The sequence below is a fragment of the Mirounga leonina genome, unplaced genomic scaffold (assembly GCF_011800145.1).
Source record: "Mirounga leonina isolate KUSES-001 unplaced genomic scaffold, KU_Mleo_1.0 Mir_197, whole genome shotgun sequence".
In the NCBI taxonomy this organism is placed as follows: Eukaryota; Metazoa; Chordata; class Mammalia; order Carnivora; family Phocidae; genus Mirounga; species Mirounga leonina.
In genome coordinates, this window is record NW_023270494.1 from 15,540,102 (window position 1) to 15,565,680 (window position 25,579).

Here is a 25,579-nt window from a genome sequence, read left to right on the forward strand (position 1 = left end):
CCGGATAAAAACAATGACGATCTAATCAGGTCTGATCAATCAGCCCAGGAGTGCAAAAGTAACCACTTTGGGAAAGAAGCTCACCCTCTAGAAGGAACATTCTGCAGACATGTCTAGAAACGTCTTCCTTCTGATTAATGTTACTGCCACCAACTTTCCCATCTGCATGCTCAAAACCCTTGGGAAAAGAATTTCCTAACGGTTTCAAAAAATCTTCCAAATACTTGTTCTTAAAGCGTCTTAAATCAGGTCTTCTGCTTAGTTTGTGAGGCAGATTGGTTTAGAATGCAGAAATGTACTAGCCGATTTTTACACTAAAACCTTTGTTTCATTGGTAGAAGGACTGAAAAATGAAGAAAGCCCAGCCCACAAAGGCCGACCTTTTCCATTTTGATATTTTGTCTTTGTGAGGCAACTTTTTCATCTACAATAACCATTAAACCCATGTTTTAAAGTAATTCGAACTTCAGACAAGACCTGTGAAGTCCCAAATCACAAAGTGTCAGACCAAAATTTTTTAAAAAGAGTGAAATATATGCAATCACCTTGCTCTTATTTAAATTATTTAAAGATGATAATTATTATAATTGATCATTTTTGAGTACTTTTTTCATACCACTAATAACGAAAAGTTTTTTAAACTTAAAAATACTCTTTTTCAGGGACGCCTGGGTGGCTCAGTCAGTTAAGCGTCTGCCTTCGGTTCAGGTCATGATCTCAGGGTCCTGGGATCAAGCCCATGTTGGGCTTCCTGCTCAGGAGGGGAGTCTGCTTCTCCCTCTCCCTCTGCCCTTCCCCCCTGCTCATGCTCGCTCTCTCTCTCAAATAAATAAAATCTTTTAAAAAATACTTTTTCAATCTTTATCTCATGCTTTATATTCTTTTGTTCTTGTGCACAGTTTACTATATATAACATTAGTCGATTAGTACAGAAGTAAATATATATTTATTTACACACACATATATAATGTAGACACACATATTTTGTATGTTCAATCTTGTGTTTTACTAATAGGAGTTCATTATCAAAATGTGTGGCGACTAATCTAGAAAACTCACCAAACTATGTGGACACCCTCCTTCCCTGGTAGATTAGCAAGGGCACTATACAAAATTACTTTCCCAGGAGTCTAGCCCTGGCACTGGGGCCAAGTAGGCAAGAGGCCATGACTTTGATGTTGCCAAAAGGCCAGGACTCCTGAAGCTCGGCCTTCCTACATTCACATCCTCTCCCCTGACTCTACTGGGTGGCCCCTCCCCACCTCCTACCTTGTTGAGGAACTGGTTCCAACCAGAGGGGCAGCCCCCCAGGGCTGTGGGTGGCAGGTCCGGGGGCTGGGGCTCTCCAGTGCTGTTGCTGCGCTTGCAGATGTAGGGCAAGGCCATCAGGCACCTCTGGTCCCCCCAGTCCTCTGCAGAAAGAGTAGGGCAGTCACTCTAGCACAGGGCAGGGCCGGCAGCACCCTTGCCTCATGCCCTAAGAAGAGGACATGGGGATCAGGTGCCCGTGTCCAGCTCCGAACTCCAGTCCTCTGTGGCTGCTGGATCATGGGGACAGGCCCCCTCTCTGGGTCTAGCCCCTCTTGGGTTGTGGGAAAAAAGAGAATGAGAAGAGACTGATGGGCCTGCCCAAGCTCACCGCACTGCCCCAACGTCAACCCTCTCCCCAGCTTCTGCACCCTCTGTGCCCTGCCCTCGCCCTCACCTCGGCTGGCGGTCATGTATACACATTTCTTATCCTTGCCAATGGGCCGAGGTTTACCGGGTGCCCAGGAGATGAAGTTTATGATGGAACCATCTGTCCACCTGCAACAACATGGAACAGAGATGACTCGCCCCAGGCCCAATCTCCGTTGTATACAGCAATGAAGGCCACCGAGATGCGGGACAGGGCAGGGCCTGAGTCCAGGGGCTCAGTGGCTACAGGCTGAGAGTAAGGCTACTGAGCTCCGGGTCACTGGGGACCCAAAGACGTGGTGCGTCCAGGTAAGGTCCAGCCCTCCCTGGGCACTCATTCTCTAACTAGAAAAGTCCAAGAATCCCAGAGCAGAGGTCCAAGGGCAACAGTGTGCTCAGATATGCATGTGCTCCTGGTTCCTCCTGCCTCGAGCCCCCTCATGAATGGCAGGTGGGTACTGAACACAAAGAGGCCCCTCTGGAGGACATCATATGTCCTTGCCCATGTCCTGAGGGGGCCTTATTCATGAGTGGCCTCGGCATAATAGGAGCTGCCATTATTTGGTGCCCAGTTATGTACTGGATGCTGTGCTAAGGACTTCACATACCTTTTTTCTAATCCTCAGAGCAATCCTACCAGACAGGCCTCATTATGCTCATTTTTCGATGAGAAAATCAAGGCCCACAAAGGTTAAGTCATTGATCAAGGCCACACAGCCAGGGAGGAACGGAGCTGGATTCAAATCCAGGTCTATCAGTCTCTGTGGGCGGCCTCCCTAGCTCCTATCTGGGGTCATGGCTGGCCATCCAGGCACCCGCTCCCTCCCGCACCTGCTGACCCTGGAAGGCTCCTACCTGAAACGCCCATCACTCTCTGCAGTGTGCAGGCCAATCCACCAGTGCTGCTCTTGGCCCGGGGACAACTGGGGAAACCAGTCAGGCAGATAAGGGTTGGCAGGGCCTCTCCTCTCGCCAGGCCTACCCTCCCCTGCCCGCTGGCCCATGGTCACTGGGGTGCTCACCTTCTGCAGGTTGTGACCCAGGAAGTCCAGCTCCGCCTGGCTGTGCACGGAGGCCAGCTGGGCCTGGAACCACGTGCAGATGCGCTGTGCCTGAGCCCACGTGGAGTGGTGCTCGAAGAACTTGTACTCGGCGTCCTGGAAACGCAGCCACTCCAGCCGGCCTGCGGGGGCAGTGTGAGCGTGGGAGCCGCGGACAGGCAGGGGTCGCCTGCTCGCCCTGCGGCCAAGGCCCAGGCAGGTCCAAGGGCAGGCAGAGGCGGGTTGCGAACCCCTAGGCCCCTCGGGCAGACACCGCTCCAGGCCCAAGCTTGCCCCTGCTTGGAGACGAGGCCGACAGGGTTCCAGGCGCCCCGGTTCCCCTTCTCTCAGCTCAAACCCCTAACTCCTTTCGTTCCATCCCGGCCAGGCCCTGCCCTGGAGGTGACGCCCCTCACCCTCTCCCGAACGCCACTGAGAGCCGGGAGGCCCGGGGGGGGGGGGGGGGCCCTGGGGCGCGGGGCGCGGGGGCCCCCCCCCCCCCCCCCCCCCGGACGGCCCGGGGGGGGGGGGGGGCGGGGGGGGGGGGGGCTTACCTTGTGGGCTGACGTCGGGTTCCCGCACGTCTCTGCCTACGGGGACAACAGGGACAGAGACGCTGCAGGGAAGGAGACCCTCCCCTGGATTCCCGGCCCCGCCGCCCTTCGGCCCCTTCCCCGTTTCCCAGCACCATCCCACCCAACCTCGAGGGATCTTGCAGATCCAGTCCAGCTGCGTCTCGCACTGCATGGCCACCCACTGCAGCGAGGCCAGGTCAAGTACTGCACAGCCCCGGATGTCGTCGTCGTCGTGCCGGCTCCGGTCGAAATTGTGGTAAGAGAACTGGAGGTCGGAGTGGGAGAAGGTTGTCAGGCACGAGGCGCAGGCCTCCGCGTCCCCAGAACAGATGTACAAAAGGCCGGGCCTGAGCTGCGAACCCCCAACCCGGGCTGGACACCCCGCCCCCCTTTTCTTAACCTGCGGGCTCTGGCCAAAGACCCTGTTAACTCGGCTAAACCTCGCCCACCGCCAGGCTCTGTCCCGCCCCCGAAGGACCACGCCCACCCCAAGCCGCGCCCACCCGGGCCCCGCCCACCTCCTGACCCGCCCCCTCTAGGCCGGCTCACCCCAAGGCCGTCGCTCCAGCGCCAGCTCTGCCCCGCTCCCGGGTTTCGACGGTTCAGGCCGATCCAGAACCAGTTCTGCTCGTGGATCTCGGGCTCTGATTCACTTCAGCACAACGCGGGGGTGGGGACAGAAGAGATGGGGATGAGAGGAGCAGGTGCGGGTGACCTGGGCAGTCCCAAGGGCCTGGGGCCCCTCCATCTGGGCTTCACACTCACCGGCAATACACTGTTGGGGCCACCTTTAAAAAGTTCTCTCCCCAGAGAGAACTGACCTAGCTGGACCACTCACTGGGGGTGGGTGGCCTGGCTCCCTTCCCTGGCTTCCCTGTGGGTGGGGTTTGCCCTGCCAGCAAGACTAGGTTTTCACTTCAGGGAGTTTAGTAAGTCCATGGAGATGGAGCATAGACCTGGGTGGGGCTCTGGAATCAGATAGCAGCAGATTCCAGCGCTGGTTCGCCCGTGGAGCGGCTCCCTGACCGCGGGCAAATAACCCAACCTCTCTATCAGCCCACATCGGTCCATGATAATGTCTACTTCCTAGGGCTGAAGAAGAGACCCAATGAGGATTCAGTGTTTAGTGCAGTACCCGAGACATGGTGAGAGGCCATCGATGAGAGCTACAATTACTAGTCAAATAATGTAATCTTGATGTTTGCTGGAAAGACACGTCCCTGGGAATTAAGATCTCGGGGAGCCTGGATCCACTCGGATTTTTCCAATGCTAAGGGATTATAGGTGCTGGGGGTCATAGGAGGCCCACAGGACAGACATGGGGTCCTGGAGGGACCCTCAGGGGCAGATGCTCATTTTTGTAGCTTTTCTCCTCCTGTCTCTCAGGAAAGGCTGTTTATTGAGGAGAGTGGGCTGTTATGGGAATGGTGTTGGGGGCGAGGGGCGCTCAACTTGGATCAGATTTTGCCATGGAGGAGGCATGGGGAGGGCAGTTACTTTTGTAAAAGGCCGTGAGTCTGAGGGGGGCACTGCTGGTTCCCTGACACCGGTGAGCAACCGGGGAGACCAGGGCTCCCTGAGGGAGGACAGGATGGTCCTGACATTCGCTGCGGATACACAGCAGGTCATTCTGAGCCCTCAGACAGGCCTCCCTGGGGGCGCCTTCACCTTGCCCCCTGCCCTGTGCCCAGCAAAATCAAGAGCCCACACAGGTGCATGCAGGCCACTGCCCCAGGCTCAGTACCCGAAGATCTTGTTGAGCATGTTGGCCACAAAATGTTCCTCCTCATAGCTGGCCAGGCTCAGCAGCTGGGCCCCCAACTCTTGGCAGGCCCCCTGGGCCTGCACCCAGGTCTTCTTGTCCTGCAGCCGCTCTGAGCTGAACACCTACAGGAACAAAGTCCAGGTGTCTAAGCTGTCCCTACTGGTCCACCTGCCCTCCCATGACAGCAGTAGGGAGGAGGGCTGGGGCCTCACAGGACAGGGGTGCAGGCTAGCTAAGACAATCCTGCTCATCAGAGAATGAGCCCCAGGGGAGGGGAGCCAGCTCCTAGAGAACACCCCCTGCCCAGACCCCCGAACCAGCCCAAGACCTGGGCTCTCCTCCCAGGGGAGCCGCAGTTTGCTGTGGGCAAGTCCCTTCCCTTCCCTGGACTCAGTTTCCTCATGTCATAAAAGACCCTGGACGACGTTAGTGGCTCCCAAACCCGGCAGAGTTTAAAAATCAGAGAACTGGGCCCTGCCCCAACCTAGTGAATCCCAGTCCCCAAAATGGCAGCCTGGAATTTATTTTTATCAAGCTGCCCAGGTGATTTTGAAAAGCAGCCAGCCCAGCCCCAACATTTGGGAACCTCTGAAACTGATTATCTCTATGTTTGTTTGTTTTTTTCAATTCCTCCTGTTCAGTGAGCACCTACGATGTACCAGACCTGAGATTCCACTGGCAAGAGTGTCATCAGAACTTACCTCTGTCTGCAGTCTGCTGTGGGGAAGCAGTGTCTCTGGGGCCCAGTTGCCCGGACTGTGGCTGGGCCCCACTGGGGCTGCCCTCGACCCCGGCGAGCTGTTTCTTTGCTCTTGTTCCTCTTCCCCCCTCCCACGCCAGCAGGCTGCCTACCTTATAGCAGTGGCGGAGTTTGGGGTCCGACCCCCAGCCCTGGGGACAGGAGCCGGTGAGGCTGGGCGTGGGGTCCGGCCCAGGCAGTTCGGGCGTCACTGGCGTGCCCAGGCTCTGCCGGCAGATGTAGCGAGCCCGGAATGCGGTGCAGTTTTTCACCTCCCACAGCCCCATGGCGCTGCCCGTGGCCAGGGCCACGCAGCCCCCACGGCTGTACCCTGGAGCGGGGGAGAGCAGGAGACCCGCTGCCTGAGGAACTCGTGGTCCGGCCCTCCCCCAGGTCCCCCACAGGACACCACCCCGGCCTTGGCCCCCACACTGGTGACCAGCTTGGCCAGCTCTGCAGGGACCTGAAGGGCATGGAGGCAGAGTCCTAGCTCTGCGCCTACTCCTGTGAGATTTAGGCAAGTGGCTTAGCCTCTCTGAGGCTGTTTTATCATCAGCCTCATCAGGTCACTGAAAAGGCTAAAAGAGACAATGAACGCGAAATGGCAACGATCCTGATCGCCAGCGCCCGCGCTACTCTAAGCACGTCACGTCTGTTCATCCAGTTCAGCCTCACGTCAGCCCCATGAGGAAAGCACCGTTATCCTCGGTTGACAGATGGGAAACTGAGGCTTAAAGATGTGCCAGGAGGTTTGGCCCCAGACCCTGAGCTCCTAACTACTCTACCACACTGTACCAATGATTGGTTTACTGGGAGGCCCTGGGACTCGGTCCCGGCAGGGGCAGCCCCATATGGCCTCCTGGCTTCCCCAAGGAACGTCAAAGAGGGGGCTGACTGAGTGCCGCGGAGGAGGGGCTCACCAGGCTGGTCCCGGTTCCAGTGGGTGTACATGACCTCATCCCCACTGAGCCAGCGGAAGGACCCAGTGCTGTTCAGGTCCTGCAGGGCGGTCCAGAAGTATTCGCCATCCCAGTTGTAGATGAGGCTGCTGACAAAGGCCTGCTCAAACCTGTGGGAGAGAAGCCTGTCAGGCAGGGAGCTCGAGGCCCAACCTCCCCCGCCACCACGCTACCCTGGGCCACAGGCCAGTTGCCCTGCCCCGGGAGCTTGGGTGTTGTACCCAATCGGCGACTTGCTGAGGTAAGTGGGGGCCCACGGGGACCCTACAGCTGACACACAGCAACCGAGCTCCCGCTGTCCTGCCTGCATCTCCGTGCCCGGCGGAGAAGAAAGTAGAAACAGACACAGCCAAGGCCTCTCTTGGGCATCCAGCCCGCACCAGCAGGGCCCCTGTCTGTTCCTGCCCCTGCCCAGGCCCCGCCCCGCAGTGGGGCCACTTAATAAATGGGAATCCTTCTTGGGACGATACTAGAAAAAGGCCCTGGAGCCATTCGAGGCTCCAAGGACTCAGGGCCCCCTGTGCTTGGTGGCAGATTGCCACCCCGTTTGGTGGAGGGGCCACATTAGGCCAGGACAGGCATGAGGGCTGGTCTGGGTACGTGCCCCGTCCTGTACCTGTTGGTGATGGTGACCAGCTGAGAACCGTGGTCGGTACATAGGCGCCGGGCCTCGCTGTAGGTGACTTGGTCCTCTCCCAGCCAGTAGCAGGATGGGCTGTGCCATGTCCAACCCTGGCTCGAGAGAGTGGGCAGAAGAGGGATGTCTGTGGAGAGGACTCTCCTCCCTCATCCAGAAAGCCTGGGGCAGGAGATGCCATCGAAGGCATCCCTGAACGTGCTGCAGGCTGGGGCCCAGGACAGAGGGGACTGGTCTGACACCAGAGACGGTTCTTCCCATGCTCTGTTCTGTACCTTATCACCTCACACTCCCCTCCCTACCATCACCTGCCTGCACCTCCATGCCTGGCGGAGAAGGCAGACAACTGCCAGACCAGAGGTGGACGCATGGCCCAAGGGTGGCTGATCGGGAGGTAGCCAGTGACCTGCCTGTGGGCTGGCGAAGCAAGATGACTGGCTCACTGGACTCCTCTCTTGGGCATTTATTTACTTATTTATTTATTTTTAAAGATTTTATTTCTTTATTTGAGAGAGAGAATGAGAGAGAGAGAGCACGAGAGGGGGGAGGGTCAGAGGGAGAAGCAGACTCCCCGCCGAGCAGGGAGCCCGATGCGGGACTCGATCCTGGGACTCCAGGATCATGACCTGAGCCGAAGGCAGTCACTTAACCAACTGAGCCACCCAGGCGCCCTCTCTTGGGCATTTAAACCAAGAGTCACAGTGGGAAAATTGCCAGTTGGCTGAGAAACCAGAGCTGAAATGCTGGAAGAGCTGCCAGGCTGTGGAGGGACCAGGTAACCCTCGGGCCCTGGAAAAGGTAGAGTGAGCAGAGGGTGCGCCTAGCCTGGGGTTGGGGGACAGACCCTCAGCGGGGAGCAGCAAAGCTTTGGAAGAGACCACTGCTCTGAGCGGCTGGCTCTCTACCATCAGACCCCCATGAGACCAGGCAAAGCTTCACCCAACAGACCCTTCTCCCCTCGGACCACCCTGAGCTCTCTGCTCCTTTCTTTCTTTCTTTCTTTCTTTCTTTTTTTTAAGATTTTATTTATTTACTTGAGAGAGAGGGAGAGTGAGAAGGAGAAGCAGACTCCCTGCTGAGTGGGGAGCCCGATGCAGGGCTCAACCCCAGGACCCCGGGATCATGACCTGAGCCGAAGGCAGATGCTTAACCAACTGAGCCACCCAGGCTCCTGCCTTTCAAAAGAGGAACTGAGGCTCAAAGAGATTAAGTGACTGGACTTTATACACAGACAGTACAAGGTGGAGCCCGGACTTGAACCCGCACCACAAAGGCTACGCCTGTCCCCACCACAGCCCTGCTCCTCCTAAGAGACACCAGGTGCCTGCCAGGGCCTTCACCTCCAGAAGCCCTTGAGATGGGAAGCCTTGGGGTAGATTCAAGGTTGGGAAAGAGACACAGCCCCTTGGGCAGGAGCCAGAGCAAAAGTAAAGCTGGGGGGTGGGGGGTGGGGTTGGATACCAGGGACGGGGGAGTGGTAGGACTGTGCTAAGATCCCAGCTCTCCCAGGGTATTAACTGGGGCTGCTCAACACTGCACACACAGTTCAGGTGGCCCTGGTGCCACGGCAGTTAGTCACTCGTCCTCACTCCCCTACCCCCAGCTCACCCAGGACAGGACAGAGCCCCTGGGCCAGTCCCTGCCCACACTAGCCCCTTGGACACTTCAGCAGGGCCCCTGTCTGCTCTCTCTCCTCCCCACTGCAGGTCATGCCCATTGTTGTTTCAGGCCCCTGCTCCTGGGGGAGAGCTTGGAGTTCATGTGAGGTGGGGTGCGGTAAGGGGGCTTACTCCAAAGGGAAACACAATGAAGAGCCAGACTGGCAGCAAGGGGCTGGCAGGAGCGTGGCCTTGGCAGATGGAGCCATCAGGGGCCAAAACACCATAAAGTGTCTTTTTTGAGCAACCTCCCCATATTCAGCCACACCACTTACACAGCTGCTTGGCTGAGGGCCAGGTTGTGGGGGGGGCCTGTGAGGGAGAGCCTGGGTCCATCACCCACCCACATCCTCATTCATACATGCACTGCCCCACTAACCCAGTCAGTCCTGATCCCCTCCCTCCGTGATGGTCTGGAAGCCCCTGGGGCTAGGAACACAAGGAAGGCGACACCAGAATGGCCTCGCTCCTCCAGAGGAGACAGACAAGCGCACGCTCTATCAGATGGCATGGTATGTGCCAGCAAAGACAGAGGTGGCAAAGCAGGACTGGGGTGCACCCCGGCAGCCTCACTCAGGTGATGACTTGGAGGTCTGCCCACACCCACCTCCTGTTCTCTGCTGCCTCTGGGAAGTAGCTTCTTCATGCAGAGTGGGGGTGGGGAGCTCTGCTTCCTCCCAACAGCCCCCACCCTACCGCACCCCACCTCATCCAGTGTCACCCTTTCTGGAACAGAGCAGTTTGGAGAGTAGGAAGAAGGGATGTGCCAAGCAAGGGAGGATGCCGTGGGAGGCTGCGGGACTCCATCTGCCCCCTCCCTCCCCAGGGAGCCCCTCTGGTTGGCCACACCCAGGGGCAGCTCCAGAAGCACCCTCACCTTCCGGCAGCCATGGTCCTCCTCGGCCGTGCCCTGGCTCAGCTGGCCTGCCTTCTTGCAGATGGACGGCAAGGACTGGTTGCAGGGACTATCGTTCCAACGACCTTCCTAGGGACACAGGATGAGGGAGCGTCTCAGCCCCCCTCCCCCAAAGCCTTTGGTGAACCCGATTTTTAGACCTGCCCCTGCCTCCAACTTGAGCTCTGTGTGTTCCAGGCTGGCCTGTGTCCTCCGTCTCCTAGCCAGCAGCTTGTCCGCCTTCAGCTCCATCCAGAGGGCAAGGGTGTTTGTGTCCCAGCCCCCAGGAGAATGCCTGGCACGTGGCAGACACCCAACAAATAATTGTTTATAAATTTTTAAATAGCATCCCTTATGCCAGATGGCTCTAGCACCATAGTCCTGGCACTGTTTGCAGGATCCCACTGCAGAATGTCCTCTCTGTCCCTGGAGTCGGTACTCTGTCCCTCCGACTTTGTCTTTTTAAAGGGTCTCACGTCTGCCTGAAGCCCTCCAGCAATTCCTTCATCTACCCACAGGGCATGTGAGCCAAAGCAGCGGCAGACAGTCACCACCCCATCATGTCGGGAGGAGACAGGCCCCTGGGCTGGGTCGGGCTGCACAGGGCAGCCCTGCCAAAGGAGTAGGCCCATAAAATGCGGCTTCCAAAGCCACCTGCCGGGGGGGAGGGGGGAGAGCAGTTGGCAGAGCAAGATGGTGCCAGGCAGCATCCTTAGGCCCCTTTGATCCTCCCAATGACCCTCTGAGGTCGGCGCTATTAGTGTTCCATTGACAGATGAGGAAACCAAGGCACAGAGAGGTTAAGAGACTTGCCCAAGGTGAGCCAGCTAGCCGGGGGCGGGGAGGATTCAGACCCTGGCAATCTCTCCACGCGGAAGGGAAGGGGTTGGTGGGGAAGTGGGGGCTTCTGAGAGGCAATGGGGGGGTGGTTTGGAGGCAGGAACTGACAGTAGCACTCCTTCAGCCAGGGTGGCCCCAGGAGGCTGGGGAGAGGGGGTTCTCACCGGCCCCCAGATGGTGACACAGTCCTCCAGGCTGTCCCGGAAGTTGTTGGGCTCAAAGGGGTGCCAGTGGGTGAAGCTCACAAGGCTCCCATCAGACCACTCAAAATTCATCTGCAGTTTCAAGTCGTTGAGGCCGATCCACAGCTCCTCCACCTCTGGGGGCGAGAGGGGAGAGAGCGCACGGAGAGGTCAGCCTGGGCCACCAGCAGCGGACGGAGAGATGGCCCCAGGACCTCTCGGGCAGGACAGGACGGGCACTGAGGAGGCCCTGCCCTCGGGCCCGGAAGCGTGGACGAGCAGCCCCTCACCTTGCTTGATCTGCTTGGTGATGAACTCCAGCTCGGCCATGCTGTGGATGCTGAGCAGGTCGCCCCCGCCCCGCAGACACGCCTTCTTGGACTCGGGCCAGCTGCGCTTTTCGGCCTGCAGGCGATAGCAGTGGCCCTGGAAGGGCTGCCAGTTGGGCTCGCACTCCACCTTCACGTCGGCCCACACGTCTGCAGAGACCCACGAGGTACAGGTCAGGGAACGAGCCGCCCAGCCTGGGTGCCCCGACCCGCCGGGTGTCCCCTCGTCCCCACACCTGTTTCGGATCAGCCCAGGCCAACTGATGCGGAAAAGACCACACCCTCCAGGGAGGCTGGACGCCCAGAGGCAGAGCCCCAGGAGGTGGTGGCAGATTTCACCCAAGACAGGACTGATGGCCCCTCCGGTGATGGGGGGCGGCTTTCAGAAAGAGATGGTGGTGGGGGGACTCAGGTCAGACCAGCCCTGGGAGCCTCAGTTTCCTCCTCCCTAAATGGGGTTTCCTATTCTAGATTCAAACTTCGCTTATGTCCACCTTGCTTAATAAATGAAACCACTGTCACTGCCTAAAATAGCATATATTGAGTGTGGACTTGGTGCTGATGCTGGCAGTCCAGGATGAAGGGATGGGGCAGTGGGGCCCACCAGGCCAGCGGCCCAGGAAGTCACTGCCGACTGGAAGGAATCCCTTAGTGGGGATTTCTCCTCTTGCTCCTTCCCCGACCCGCTGGGCTCCACCCAGGGCTGTGAAACCCACCAGTAACGGGCTCTTCCTCACCCCTGCTTCCATGCATTTCAACCTCACTGTCTAGGACTGGGGTCCCAGAGCAGCTAAAGCGAACAAGCCCTCACTTGGGCCTTGGCAAGAGAAAACAAGACTTCACTGAACCACCCACAATGTCAGGCTTGGGCAGGATTCTGCCTGGCCAGGAGGGAAAGCATGTGCCCACTCGAAGCATCACCCCAGACTGGGATTCTGGGATCCACTCCATTCTGCGAGACGCTCCAGGGTCCAGCATACTGTTTCTCGGAGGCCCGGCAAAGTGGGGAGGGCTCAGCCTGAGCAGACTCGCTCCTGGGCTCAGGCTTGTCAATCATCTCCTCAGCCTCCCCAGCTAAGACCCAAGGCTGCCGCCATAGACAGAACCCAAGCTCAGACCTGAGGGGGCCTTCTTTGGCTGCTGGGTGGAGGGAAACTCAAGAAATGTGGATGCTTTGGGGGCACAATGGTGTCTGCCTTTGGAATGACATGCCTTGTGTGATGAGACCCAGAAGGCAGAACCCATCCAAAAAACCGCTCAGAGTGGGATGGAAGAGACAATCCACGGCCACAGACGTATCTGCAGATCCATGAGGCCCCACAGGAGACTTCCCGCAACAGCGGTCACACTGGGAAGATCTGGGGACAGAGGACTTGGTGAGGGGCCAGGCCTGCAGGGGGCCACGGATAGGCTAGGCTTGCCCGAAGGGGGGCCCTCCTTCCTTCGAAAAGCAGCTTCTGAGAGGACCTAGAATTGGTGCCTGCCGAAGACTCCCTCCTAGAACTGAGGTGCGCTAGATGCAGGGCGTCAATGTTGTAAACCTTTGCTCCTGACCCCTTAGGAGAGGAGGAGAGAAAGCAGTGGCCGGTGGTGGCCCTGAATCAATCTTTGGCAATACTTTAATGGTCTCTCTGTTAGCTCTTTACTTTCTGTGAGTCTGTGGATTTCTTCTGGGTTTGACGTATTTTCCTTGTTTAAAAAAAACAACAACACTCCCTCTTCGCCGTTCCCATGGTTACTGGACTACCAGAGTAGCCCTTCCAACCGACACTGATAAACATCCTCTGCCACGGATGGGCATGCTCCTTAGGGCCAGGCCAGGTCTCCAGACTTACAACAACCCTGCAAGGAGTCGGAGTTTATTCGCGATTTGCACTCAGAGACCGAGTTGCTTGCCCAAAGCCACATACCAGGGAGGGTCACAGTCCCCAAAGCAGTGCTGTGCCCATTGCCCCAAGCTCCTCCATAGGCCCCAAGAGCCATCTCTGTGAATCACAAATGGGAGCAAGACACTCCCTGGCTTAAAAACCTGCAGAGGCTCCCCACAGCCTACCTGGCCCCACCCAAACTGGACCCAGCAGCCAAGACCCTCCGGGGACTGGCTGTGACCTGCCTTTCTGAACTGCTCTCCTCCGCACGCCCTCTAAGCCAGCGCATCCCAGCTGCACCTGCACATGCATGGGGTGAGGATCTTAGGAAGTGCAGGTGAGGGGGCGGGGGCTGAGATTCTGCATTTATAACCGGCTCCCAGGGGATGCTATGCTGCTCCTCGGAAAACCACACTTTCAGGGATTAGAGTCTAGACTCCGACCAGACCGCAATGCTCACCAAACTGAAAGCTGCTGTATACTTCCATGCCTCTACGCCTTTGCACGTGCCCTTCCCTCTGCCAGGAATGCCCTTCCCTCAAACCTCTTCATGACTTTTTAAACTTACAGTCAACTTCAAAGGCCCAGATCAAATGTCACTTCCACGAAACCCTTAACTCCCAGGACCTTATGCAGTTTCTTCTCTAGGTATTTCTTCTCCTCTAACATTGATTACACATATTTTTATAATGGCTCAGGACTCAGGCTATTCTAATTGTGTGTTGAAATGTCTGTTACCCTCCAGCAGAGTGTGACTACTGCGAGGACAGTGCGAATTGCCAGCATTTAACACAGTTCTCGACGAACGTTCTCGGGAAGAGTTAATGGAGCATTCCACTTGTCCCTCAGCCAGAGAGGATCAGAGTCCCCTCGTGCCACGGCCCCGGGGCCCCTCCCCGCCCCCGCGCCAGGCCCTGGGCTCGGCTCACCCGGAGGCGGGCGCTCGGCCGTGGCGTTGGGCTTCTTCTTGCACACATAGGGCAGCGCAATGCTGCAGTCGCGGTTCTGCCAGCCACCCGAGGACTCCGTGCGGATCACCCCGCAGTTCTCCTCGCTCGGGTTGTCCGGCTGATCTGTGGGGAGGGCAGGGCGCCAGCACCCCAGGAGAGAGGAACTCACACTCCGGCCCCTGGGCGCTCCTCGGAGCCTCCTGCCCTCAGGGTGGGGCTCGCTGCCTCTCCTCCAACCCCCGGCCCATGTGGTCTGGAACCCTCCACCCAGTCCCGGTACGGGCCGACGCCTCCCTGGCCAGGCCTGAAATCCTGCACGCTCCTCGAGCCCTGCGCCCCGAGGAGAGGGCATCGGGTTCTAGTGGGGCCCAGTCCAGGAGCGGAGGGGGGGTGGAGTGGGGGGCCTGCCCCGCCGCCCCGCCCCACACCACTGGACCAGGGCACCAGGAGGAATAAAGAGGCCAAAGGCCTTTGCAGCCCCCAGGCCGCCCTGCGCCCCGAACCCCAGGCCTCACCGCTCTCCCAGTTGAGGTACTTCAGGGGCGAGTTGTCGGACCACTGCCAGCCTCCACTGGTGTCCAGGTCGTTAAGGCCAATCCACAGTGTGGAGCTGTAGCCAGTGAGGAGCCCTGACCGCAGAACAGGCACGGTGAGGAGGGGACCGCCCCACCCTCGGCCCTCTCACTCTGCCCCCCACCAGTGGCCTCCCTGCCCCACCAGCAGAAAGGGCTCGGGGCCCTCCGAAGATGGGGAGCGGGTCTCAGGCTCCTGCCTGCCCCCCCACCCCGGTGTGCCCCTGGGGGTCAGGCCCAGCACCCCTCCCCCCCAGTGCCTTGCCACCTCACCATTGATGTAGGTCTGCTCGTGGATCTCAGTGATGCTCAGCAGGTCTGCCCCCTGCTGCTCGCAACTGGCCCAGGCCTCCCTCCACGACAGCGTGGACTGGAAGTTAAACTGGTAGCAGCTGTCAGTCAGCTGGTCCTTGTCCCAGAAGGTCTCACAGTCATTACCTGCCACCACGACAACAGTCCCTCAAGGAGTGCAGAGGCCCTCACACACGCTGCTCCAGGCTACGAGGAGGGGCATCGTACCTATCACCCCAGTCCCGAAAGTTCCTCCACCCGCCCCGAGGCCCCTGCCGGTCAGCCTCCGCCGGGAGCCGCCTGGCCCACCCGGTCCACCCTGCTCTCACTCTTGATGGGGCAGAAGCCCCAGCGCTCGTCCTTGCCGTAGTCCTGGGTAGTGGCACACCACAGGTGCCCGTCCTCACGCCCCGTGCTGGTGCAGCTGTGGAACCACTGGTTGTCGTACTTGAAGGGGATGGTGCATGGCTTCCCGTGGGAGTTCCCCTGGATGGTGTAGACCTCTGCAGGAAGGGAGCCGGTCCCTTGGCGTCTGGACCCCAGAGGCTGCCCGCCCCCCTCCGCCCTCAGGAAAAATCCCCTGTCCCAGGGACCGACAAAGCGGTGCCCGAGGCTTTAAAGTCTCCCTCTGCCATTAGGTCAGCGCAGGAGCCTGGGAGAGGCCCCGCCGCGCATCCCCTAGGGCTGGGACGGGGTTCCCCGTAAAGCCTGTCCAAAAATCCAGCTGCCCCTCCCCCCAAGCTCCATCTCAGAACTCAGGATGTCTTACAGGAAAAGGACCCCCAGGACGGAGCTGTCCACCACGGAAAGCCCCGCACTGGGTGACTCGGGTCCCCGGTCACCCCTGCAAAATGGGGATCAAGACACCTATGGGAGGGGCGCCTGGGTGGCTCAGTCGTTAAGTGCCTGCCTTCGGCTCAGGTCATGATCCCAGGGTCCTGGGATCAAGCCCCGCATCGGGCTCCCTGTTCGGCGGGGAGCCTGCTTCTCCTCTGTCTACCACTCTGCCTACTTGTGCTCTCTCTCTGTCAAATAAATAAATAAAATCTTAAAAAAAAAAAAAAAGACCACCTATGGGAGTTACTCTGGGGTCTACCCTGGAGCGCAGGCCTGGAAGGGAATTTTCATTTAATTTTACATTACACGCTTTTGTACCGTTTGAGGTCTTTACAAGCATGTAGTCCTTTTGTAGTGTCTTAAAAATAAATGCTTGGAAGTTTATTTTCTTAATTATTCCCACATGCTTCCCACTGCCATTACAGATAGGGCTGCCAAAGGTCAGCAGAGGCCAAAGGCCCTGTCACTCCTGCGTCTGTCTCTCTGTGGCTCCAGGCCTCCCGACGCCGGGGGGGGGGGGGGGGGGCCACCCCTCCCCCGCAAGCAGCCTGACGCCGGGGGGCCCCACCCCTTCCCCGCAAGCAGCCTCTCACCATAGTAGGGCCTCGCGCACAGATCCTCATCGCTGCCGTAGATGCGCCACTGGCCACTGCGGGTCTGGTCGCCGCGCTCGGGGCCGCCAGCCTTGGACGTGTTGCCACTGCGACCCCCCAGGAGCTGGGACAGCTGGTCACCCAGCGTGCGACAGTGCCAGCGAAGATTCAGTGCCTCCCGGTCACATTCGTACAGGCCCAGGGAGGCTGTGGAGTTGGTGCCCGGCCAGCCTGTGCCCAGGCACTGCATGGTGCCCAGGCTGAAGAGCCGGTTTCGGGAGACCCACTTCCAGCGCTGGGCGGGGAGACTGGCGTTGCAGGCTGGGGAGACTCTGACTTGCCCACCCTGGGCCTCCAGGCAGCCCTGCAGTCCGTGGCTGAAGATGAGGAAGACGTTGGGCTCTGGAAGGGAAGGCGGGACATGAAGCCGTCACAGGGGCTCTCTGGGCTGGTGGCTCCCGATGGCCAGTGCCACCTTCAGACGCTGCCCCCGAGCCTGGCGCTGGGTTGTGAGCCCTCTCTCATATGGTAAATCACTCAGTCCTCACCCCCAACACTCTGGGGTCTGGGGGAGAGGCAGTGCCACCCTCCTGTGCCCAGAGAGCCGCGTCTGCATGGCCAGCCTCAGCTCTAGCGCCCCGCTCAACCTAGAGGCAGCACTCAGCCCTCCGTCCCACCTGCAAAAGCAAACCCAACTCCGCATGGCAGGCTGCGTACTGTATGCTTTCCCAAAGGCCTTAGGAGGAGCAGTGGAGGTACTAACCTCACACGGCACGTTGCAACTTTATCCCAATCTCCGTGACATAGAGTGGTTTTCCCACCAAAGTTCCTCTCTGGCCTGCCATCATTTGTCTTGTTCTTCCCCTTTGCCCCTCAGCTCCCCTGGCTCCTTCCTTTCCTGACTTCTACACTTGATCTTAGCCAAAAGGCCGAGAAGCGATTCCTTTCCTGACTTCCAGAATCTTCCCAACACACACACCCCCATATCCAACTGTTCACGCCTCCCATAACCATGTCACACCTTACTTTGTAAGCAGCATTTAGCTCTATATAGGGCATCCCCCAATCCTGCATCGTGTCACCCATCACCTCACTGTGCAGACACTCCAGGGAAGGCAGAGGAATCCAACCTGCGCCCAAGCACGCTGACTTTACAGATTAAGAAATCGAGACGTAAATGTATGGAAAGTAGATAGTGGTTGCCTGGGGCTGGGCTGAGGGTGATGGGAATGGGACTGCTAAGGGGTACAGGGTTTCTTTTGGGGTGATGAAAATGTTCTAAAGTTAGATTGTTGTGATAGCTGCCAAATTCTGTGAATAGAGTAAAACCCAATTAATTGTACATTTTAAATGGATGAGTTCTTTGATATGTGAATTTTATCTCAGTAAAGCTGGGAGAGAGGAGGAGGGAGGGAGGGGAAGGAAGGAAGGAGAGAAGGAAGAAAGGAAGGGAGGGAGGGTAGGAAGGATAAAAAAGAGAAACATGGTTAGTTTAGAGAAGTGACCTGCTCAGTGTCACGTAGCCAGGAAGCAAACCCAGGCCTGACACCCACGTCTCAGCACCTTCTACTTGTTCCCAGGCTGCCGCTGAAGTACACAACATACACCCAGCACGTCCCTTTGCAACCATTAGCCGCTAGCCCCTCAGGATAATTTCCATGTCTTGAAGGCATGAGTCTGACTGCCAGGGCTCAAACCCCAGCTCGTGACTTGGGCAAGTTGCATTACCTGTCTCTGACTCAATTTCCTCATCAGACTACCATGGAGATTAAATGAGAGACTACATGTCAAGTGTTTGGGACAGGGTCTGGCACATGGTAAGAGCACTGTAAATTACTGTGGTTGCCATGACGATGATTACTCTTCCATGTTACATGCAGAGAAATTGACTAAGGGTAGTGAAATGATTTGACCAGTCACGAGGCTAGTCAGAGATGGAGCTGAAATTTGGTCCCGGTCTTCGGAGTCCAAACCTCAAGCTCCTTCTGTTCCACCATGGCCTTATCATCCTTCTTTAATCTGTTCTCCATGTCCAGCCAGGATGATTTTTAAAAGATGTAAATAAGTTTCCAAAAAAATTATTTTTATTTCTATATATATATACATTTTTAAAGATTTTATTTATTTATTTGAAAGAGAGAGAGAGAGCATGAGCGGGGGCAGGGGGGGAAGGGCAGAGAGAGGGAGAAGCAGACTCCCCACTGAGCAGGGAACCTGATGCGGGGCTTGATCCCAGGATCCCGGGCAGCCACCTAAATGATTGAGCCACCCAGGTGCCCCAAAGTACCAAAAATTTATAAAAATGATATTGGAGTGTTGAAAGTCATAAAGGAAACAGTGATGAATTCAGTGACATAATAATCTTTTTCATGGCAAAAAAATACCATAAACAAAGCCAGAGTTCCAATGACAAAAAAATATATAACTTATTGGTGGTAAATAGCTTATTCCCTAATATAAGTTTCCTGTAAGTCTCCCTCCAGCTTAAAGCCCTTCAAAGGCAATTCATCACTCTTCAAATAAAATTCAAACTTCTTACCATGAGCCACAGATCCCATATGGTGTGGTCCTGCCTACCAGTCTGATCCTGGATCACACTATTTCCCCTCGCTCAAGTCACATTGCCCTCCTTGCCCTTCCTTGAACAGGGATTGGTACTTCCTTCTTTTCTTTTCCTTTTTTTTTTTTTTTAAAGATTTTATTTATTTATTTGAGAGAGAGAGAATGAGAGAGAGCACATGAGAAGGGGGAAGGTCAGAGGGAGAAGCAGAGTCCCCGCCGAGCAGGGAGCCCGATGCGGGACTCGATCCCGGGACTCCAGGATCGTGACCTGAGCCGAAGGCAGTCACTTAACCAACTGAGCCACCCAGGCGCCCTCCTTTTTTTTTTTTTTTAAGTAATCTCTACACCCAACATGGGGCTCCAACTCACAACCCCAAATCCAAGAGTCGCAAGCACCCCAGGCTTGGTACTTTCTTGCCTCAAGGCCCTTGCACGGTTTCCTCTGCCTGGTATTTCACTTTTCAAAAAAGTCACATCTTTATTTTTTTTTTAAGGATTGATTGATTGATTTTAGAGAGAGAGAGAGCACACATGTGAGTGCTCGAGCAGGGGGAGGGGCAGAGGGAGAGGGAGAGAATCCTCAAGCAGACTCCCCACTGAGTGCGAAGCCTGACACGGGGCTCTATCCTAGGACCCTTAGATCATGACCCGAGCCAAAATCAAGAGCTGAATGCTTTTTTTTTTTTTTTAAGATTTTATTTATTTATTTGAGAGAGAGAGAGAACACATGAGAGGGGATAGGGTCAGAGGACGAAGCAGACTCCCTGTTGAGCAGGGAGCCCGATGCGGGACTCGATCCAGGGACTCCAGGATCATGACCTGAGCCAAAGGCAGTCGCTTAACCAACTGAGCCACCCAGGCGCCCCAAGAGCTGAATGCTTAACTGACTGAGCCATCCAGGCGCTCCAAACGTCCCGTCTTTAAAGAGGCCCTTCTGACATCATCTAAAGTAGCCACCCAGTTACTCTCTATCATATTGTTGGATTGTAGTTCTCTTCACAATATTTATTATAATCTGATTTTTTTTCAACATCTGGGTTATCTGTGTTTGTCTACTGATTATTTTTTCTCTTGATTAGGGGTCAATTTTTCCAGCTGCCTGCATGTCTAGTAATTTTTGTTACATACTGGACATTATGGATAATGTTATAAAGAGTCTGGATTTCTTTTTTTTTTTTTTTTTTGTATACAGGATGTTGTGGATGACATGTTACAGGGAGTCTGGATTTTTTTTATCTTCCTACAAAGAATGTTGAGTTTTGTTTTGGCAGGCAGTTAAATTACTGGTGGATCATCTTGATCCTGTAGAGGCTTGGTTTTAGGCTTTACTAGGGTGGGGTTGTTTTGGTTTGCCTTTAGTCTTAGGGTGTGGCTGTTAGCCTTGGGTTTAATCATAAGGTGAGACCCTTCTGGAGTTTCAAAGGAAAACCTTAGGCAATGATCAAGCCCCTCTAACTTGGTGGAACATGAATTCCAGACTCTGTTTCCTCAGCACCAGGCAGCATCTGAAACCTCTGCCTCTCTTCTGTTTTCTTGTTGGGTTTCTTAATGCCTCACCCCGCCCAGGCACAGTTTATTAGTTGCCAAGGATTTGAGGAGAATTGGTAAGAGAACACCATTATGGCTCCTTCCTTGCCAGGATTTTCCCTCTTGATTTTTAGCTTTTCTGGTAGCCCTAAACAGTGACCAGTAGGACTACCACTTTCAGTTTGAGGTCCTCAAATGGGGCAGTGCTCTCAGGGGGAGTCACTGCTTAAATGAACCCCTCACCCCACCTGCTTCTTTTCTTTTAGAGACAGTTTCCTCCCCAGCATCTGGCTGTTTTTAATTGCTCTCAAACCATGGTATTTTATATTACATCCTTTGTCTATAAGTTCCCTTGGCCAGAGAGTTAGACTGGTGCAAGCTACCCTGCAATTTCCAGAAGCAGAACTCGTTATCTGACATGCTTCTATTTTGTGTGTCTCTCCTCTGGTTCATAAGCTCCCAAGGACTCTCTGTCTTTCCCACCACTGTATCCGAAGCACCTACAATTCTGCCTGACACACAGTAGTGCTTCATAAATACTGGATGAACACATGAATGAATGAAGGAATGAATGAATGAGTGAATCTCCTGCCTAGGTAATAATCACAACCAGTTCGTCAATCTTTCTGTTCCCTGTCCCAGCTGCCAAATTAATTTTCCTAAAACAGAGGCTCCACAGCTCCTGTCACCTAGTGCTTAAAACACCATGGTAGGGGCGCCTGGGTGGCTCAGTCGTTAAGCATCTGCCTTCGGCTCAGGTCATGATCCCAGGGTCCTGGGATCGAGCCCCTCATTGGGCTCCCTGCTCAGCGGGAAGCCTGCTTCTCCCTCTGCCTCTGTCCCTCTGCCCACTTGTGTGCATGCTCTCTCTTTTTCTTTCAAATAAATAAATAAATAAATCTTTAAAACATAAAAAAAATAAAACACCATGGTAAGGAGGCTGGTGGGGCAGGGACATTGGTCTGCTATATTCTTCAACGCCAGCATGGGGGTCCTCTCTGCCCCCTCCCCTCAACCTGCTCCTTCCTTTCCAGCCACCCTCTAGAGCCATAAACTGGCCCCAGGACTTGATCCAGGACTGTCTAAGCCTCCTCTAAGGACTGGGTATTTGATTCTCAGAAACTCCCTTCCAGTGAGGACAGTCGGTGGTAACAGAAAGTAGCCCTCGGCAGGGGGTAGGGAAAGGGCCTGGGACCGGAAAAGGGAGAAAACAGTGCTTGCTTTTATAGATGTTTCTCAGAGATAGGACTGGACAGTGCAGCCCCAAAATGTCACAGGAGCCCACAGCAGCCCAGGGGGTAGAACCCTCGCTCCCCCCGCCACAACCAGGAAACCCACACATGGGCTGAAACAGTCCAACCAGGCTGCGCAGCCGTAATAAGCAGCAAATGAAGGGTCTGAAAGAGGTCTGTGCCAGTCAGAAGAGATAGTCCCAGGATCAGGCCACCTGCCCCTCACTTGACAGATAAGGAAACTGAGGCCCAGAGAGGGGAAGAGATTAGGATGCCCAATTGCAGTACTGTTCAAGGCCTGTTTCTTCCTCTGCCACATGAATCACGGCTGCAAGTCCCCTCCTTCCTCTGATGTCCTAGGTTCTGGGTTCAAATGCACAGATCTTCCTGGGGTGCCTACTATGTGTGGGGCACGTCCCAGGCAACGCTGGGGCCATGAGGAAAAACACAGCACTGTCCTAGTTAGAGAAGAACAGTGGGTTCAGACACCGCAGGACATGAGGCAAACAAGCCCTTAAAATCCAGGTGTCTGGGGGCGTAGGAGGGAGCTGAGCCTTCTGGGGGCGGGGAGGCTCTCTGAAGACAATGAGGGTCTGGAGGAGGCAGGGGTGAAGAATGCAAGTCGAAGAACTGCCTTGGCAGCAAATGAGAAAAGAACAAGGAATTTGGGAGCTGAGGGGAGGAGTGCAGGAGAGCTACAAAGCAAAGGGGAGGCTGAGGAGGGTTCTCGGAGGTGGATCCCGGGGACTCTGCCAAACTGCGGGCCGGGGGAGGCTCTTGGGAGAGCATTTTCCACCCAAAGTCTAGAGGTGTGCCTGGGCCCTCGCGGAAAGGAGGCTCTTTCTCCAGGGCCCAATGCAGGAAGAGATCAAGCCCAGCCTTGGCCGAGGTGGAAATGCTAAGGGGGAGATGGAAGGGCACAAAGGCGTGTTGAGAACAGACTGTCTTCTTCGCACCCCCGTGCTCAGCCAGCGCACACATGAAGCGGCAGAGGGAGCTCGGGGCACAGACGCCTGGCGCCCCCGTCCTGGGAAGGACCCCTCCAGTCTTACCCACCCCGTAGCCTCACTCCACATGCCTGGGAAGCATCGGGTGTCGCTGCAGGGAGTGGAAATGCCCCTCACTAGGGATGTGGCATGTCCCTCATCAAGGACAAAGATGACCTGCATTTTGTTGGCAACCACCCCATGCCCAGCACAGTGCCGTGCACCAGATTGTGTGGCTCCTTAGGTTTTCGTTCAATAAATGAACAAATAAATGAATGAAACCAGGCAGGGAACTGTGCGTTGAGCACATCCATCAGTTCATTCATTCAACAACTGTGTGTTGACACTTTCACAGGTACCAGGCAGGGTACCAGGCACTGAGAGTACCGTGGTGAGCAACAGAGAACAACCCATCACCATATGGTCTGGTAGGCACGGGGCTCCCCATGGAAGATCTGGGGATCGTAAGAGAATCCTTGAACCTCACTGAACTGCCCTTAGTCTCTGGCCTTTGTTTCTGTCTGCCCAAGAAACGTCCCATCGCTTCTTCTTCTTATTTATAATTTCCTTGCACTGCGCTCTGGCTACGTGAGTGGGCGCGAAGTCTCACCCCTGGCCAGTAAGAGTGGCCACCCCCCAGGCACAGTGATTGGGTACATAACTCAAACAGGGCTGATGGGAGGCCTCCCCTGGAACGTGTGGTCTTCTCTCTCTGCGGAGATCGTGAAACTGGGGCTGCCAATGGCCATGTTTCCTGCCACGAGGGAAAGACCTTCCTGCTACAGACAAGAACGGAGACACTCCAGAAAGAGACACAGCTGAGCAATGGAAGGGTGAGGAAGCGGGTCGTCCTGTGCAGAACACTCAGTCCCAGACCCTGCGTTCCTGTGGCTCTTCGTCCAGCCTGTGAATCACACTCGGGCTCATCTGCAGCCACATTCCCCTGTTGTGCTGGGTTTGTCTGCACTGGGTTTCTGTCCGTGGAACTGAAAGAATCCTGACAAACACACAACCCTATGTCTTGGAGCCAGAGACTTTCTCCCAGCCTCCTTAACTCCCCGGAGGCTGTCCTTCCAGGATTCCCTCTGACCCTCAGACCAGCAAATGAGCCGCCCGAGCTCATCAGAGGAGGCCTTGGAGGCCACATCTCCACCCCAGCCTCCTGATCACCCTTCTGGCTGCTCCCCTGGAGGCTCTCTCACTCATGCAGATGACACAGCTTTCTGAAGCACTGTACTTGGTCCTCCGGGGGGAATTAAACAATCCGGCCTCTGGCCTCCTGACATTTGCAATGAGGCTGGAGGGGCAGAACTCGCGAAGCAATCCATGACAAAGTTACAAGCAACACATCAGCAAGTGTGCAGAACTGCCAGGTCCAATTCATACTGCGCGGCTAGGGGGGAAGGTGTCAGACAGAAAGGATTTTCCAGGTAACGGACATCTAACAGGAATCATTCTGCTGCAACGTTCGCGCTTCCTTGCTTCTCAGACATCCGGGTCATCACCCTGGACATTTATGCCTGTGCTCAGAGGCAACCGGGTTTTAAAAGCTATGTGCCTGACGCTGAGTAGCTAACGTCTCCTCCCTCCTTGTTGACCGTCACTGTGGCCTCTTTTCCTTTCCCATCTGCTGTAAGGTACACGCAGTGCTTTTGGTGGAGTCCTGAGGCTGAGTGCAGAGGCTCAGAACTGTCTGTCTCTCGGGAGCAAACCTCTCAGCTGTCCCAGCGGCTTCCGGGACTCCGTCCAGCAGTGAAGGCAGCCAGAGGTCTGACCTCGGATAAGACGGCTGCTCTCCATTACAAGTGAAAGACATCGTGCGGAAGGAAGCAGAGGGGAAGTTAATTCTAGCAGCGTGCCTGGCACTCAGCAGACTCTCAATAAAATCTGCTGAATGGGACGCATATCGAGCAAAAGCCCGAGAGGCACCAGCCGGGACAAGAACAAAGGAGGATGTGCCAAGGTGGGGGAATGGCAGGAGCAGAGACCAGGGGACCCAGCGACCAGCCTGGCTCCGCTCCTAGGGACCAACACTGGGGGCTGACCACATTCGGTCCTCCAGGGCATGGCAGGGTGAGCGCCATTACTGAGCCTCTCTGCAGTCGGCCCCCCTCCTCAGCCTCCTCAGGCCATGCAGAGGCAAAGGGTCATCCCAGGGAGAGCTAGGGGCCGCAGGGCCACCAGCCAAGAGCAGCAGCTGTTTTCAATAAGCCGTTTGGCCCTGAGGCCAGGCCTGGAAATGTCCCTGAGTCAGCAGAAGCTGCCAGCCCCGCCCTGTTGAAGGGCCAACCCTGGGGACCCAGCACCCCACCCTGCCCCACCTTCTGCTGGAGGCTCCATCCATGTCCATGCGCACACTGGACCTGGATGGGGTGGGGGTGGGGAGCGGGGCATCCCTTCCATAGAGCGCAGGGCAGTTACATGACATGGAGGCTCGATGCCCTGTCCAACTTTGCAATATCCCCACCCAAATGCTGGGCTCTTGTGGGCTTCTGAGTACGCTCCACCCTCCAAGCTTTTCACACTCTCCTCCCTCCTCCCAGCTGCATTCCAGCCAGGCCAAACTGCCTGCTCTCCATTGCTTAAAGTGCATGTGACTCCACTGGGCTCATACAGCCCCGTGTGCTACTGTCACACGTGTGTGCACTGTGTCTCTCCCTCGCCCCCTTCTCCCTCACTCCCTCCAGCCATGGTGAGCTCCCTCTATCACTTATTTCTAGAGATGCTCTTCTTCCCCCTTGCAAAATGTGACAGGCTCCGTTTCAGGAAGACGTTAAAGCAAACTCTGAACAGGGAATGGGTTAAGAGGTGGGCTTGTCACCTCCACCTAATAAATGCAAAAGAGAGGCGATGTGAAGGGGGTGC

At 56.0% G+C, this 25,579-nt stretch overlaps 1 protein-coding gene across 4 annotated transcripts in view; it reads right to left on the reverse strand.

Annotated features, from left to right (window-relative positions):
- Positions 1-25,579, reverse strand: part of MRC2 (mannose receptor C type 2) — a 56,160-nt gene that overhangs the window by 6,829 nt on the left and 23,752 nt on the right. For 2 of the 4 annotated variants that reach the window (XM_035026331.1, XM_035026329.1), the window contains exons 2-20: positions 16,408-16,809; positions 15,307-15,480; positions 14,960-15,124; positions 14,630-14,743; positions 14,094-14,237; positions 11,258-11,446; positions 10,950-11,104; positions 9,928-10,035; positions 7,372-7,487; positions 6,717-6,865; positions 5,910-6,127; positions 5,037-5,179; positions 3,842-3,944; positions 3,419-3,557; positions 3,272-3,307; positions 2,700-2,860; positions 2,533-2,600; positions 1,706-1,806; positions 1,270-1,412 (exon numbers count right to left, since the gene is read on the reverse strand). In XM_035026331.1, coding sequence (XP_034882222.1) covers positions 1,270-1,412; positions 1,706-1,806; positions 2,533-2,600; positions 2,700-2,860; positions 3,272-3,307; positions 3,419-3,557; positions 3,842-3,944; positions 5,037-5,179; positions 5,910-6,127; positions 6,717-6,865; positions 7,372-7,487; positions 9,928-10,035; positions 10,950-11,104; positions 11,258-11,446; positions 14,094-14,237; positions 14,630-14,743; positions 14,960-15,124; positions 15,307-15,480; positions 16,408-16,809 — 2,828 coding nt within the window. Of the gene's footprint in view, positions 1-1,269; positions 1,413-1,705; positions 1,807-2,532; positions 2,601-2,699; positions 2,861-3,271; positions 3,308-3,418; positions 3,558-3,841; positions 3,945-5,036; positions 5,180-5,909; positions 6,128-6,716; positions 6,866-7,371; positions 7,488-9,927; positions 10,036-10,949; positions 11,105-11,257; positions 11,447-14,093; positions 14,238-14,629; positions 14,744-14,959; positions 15,125-15,306; positions 15,481-16,407; positions 17,007-23,916; positions 23,936-25,579 lie in introns of those variants that run through there. The other 2 variants (XM_035026332.1, XM_035026333.1) reach the window with 2 other exon arrangements.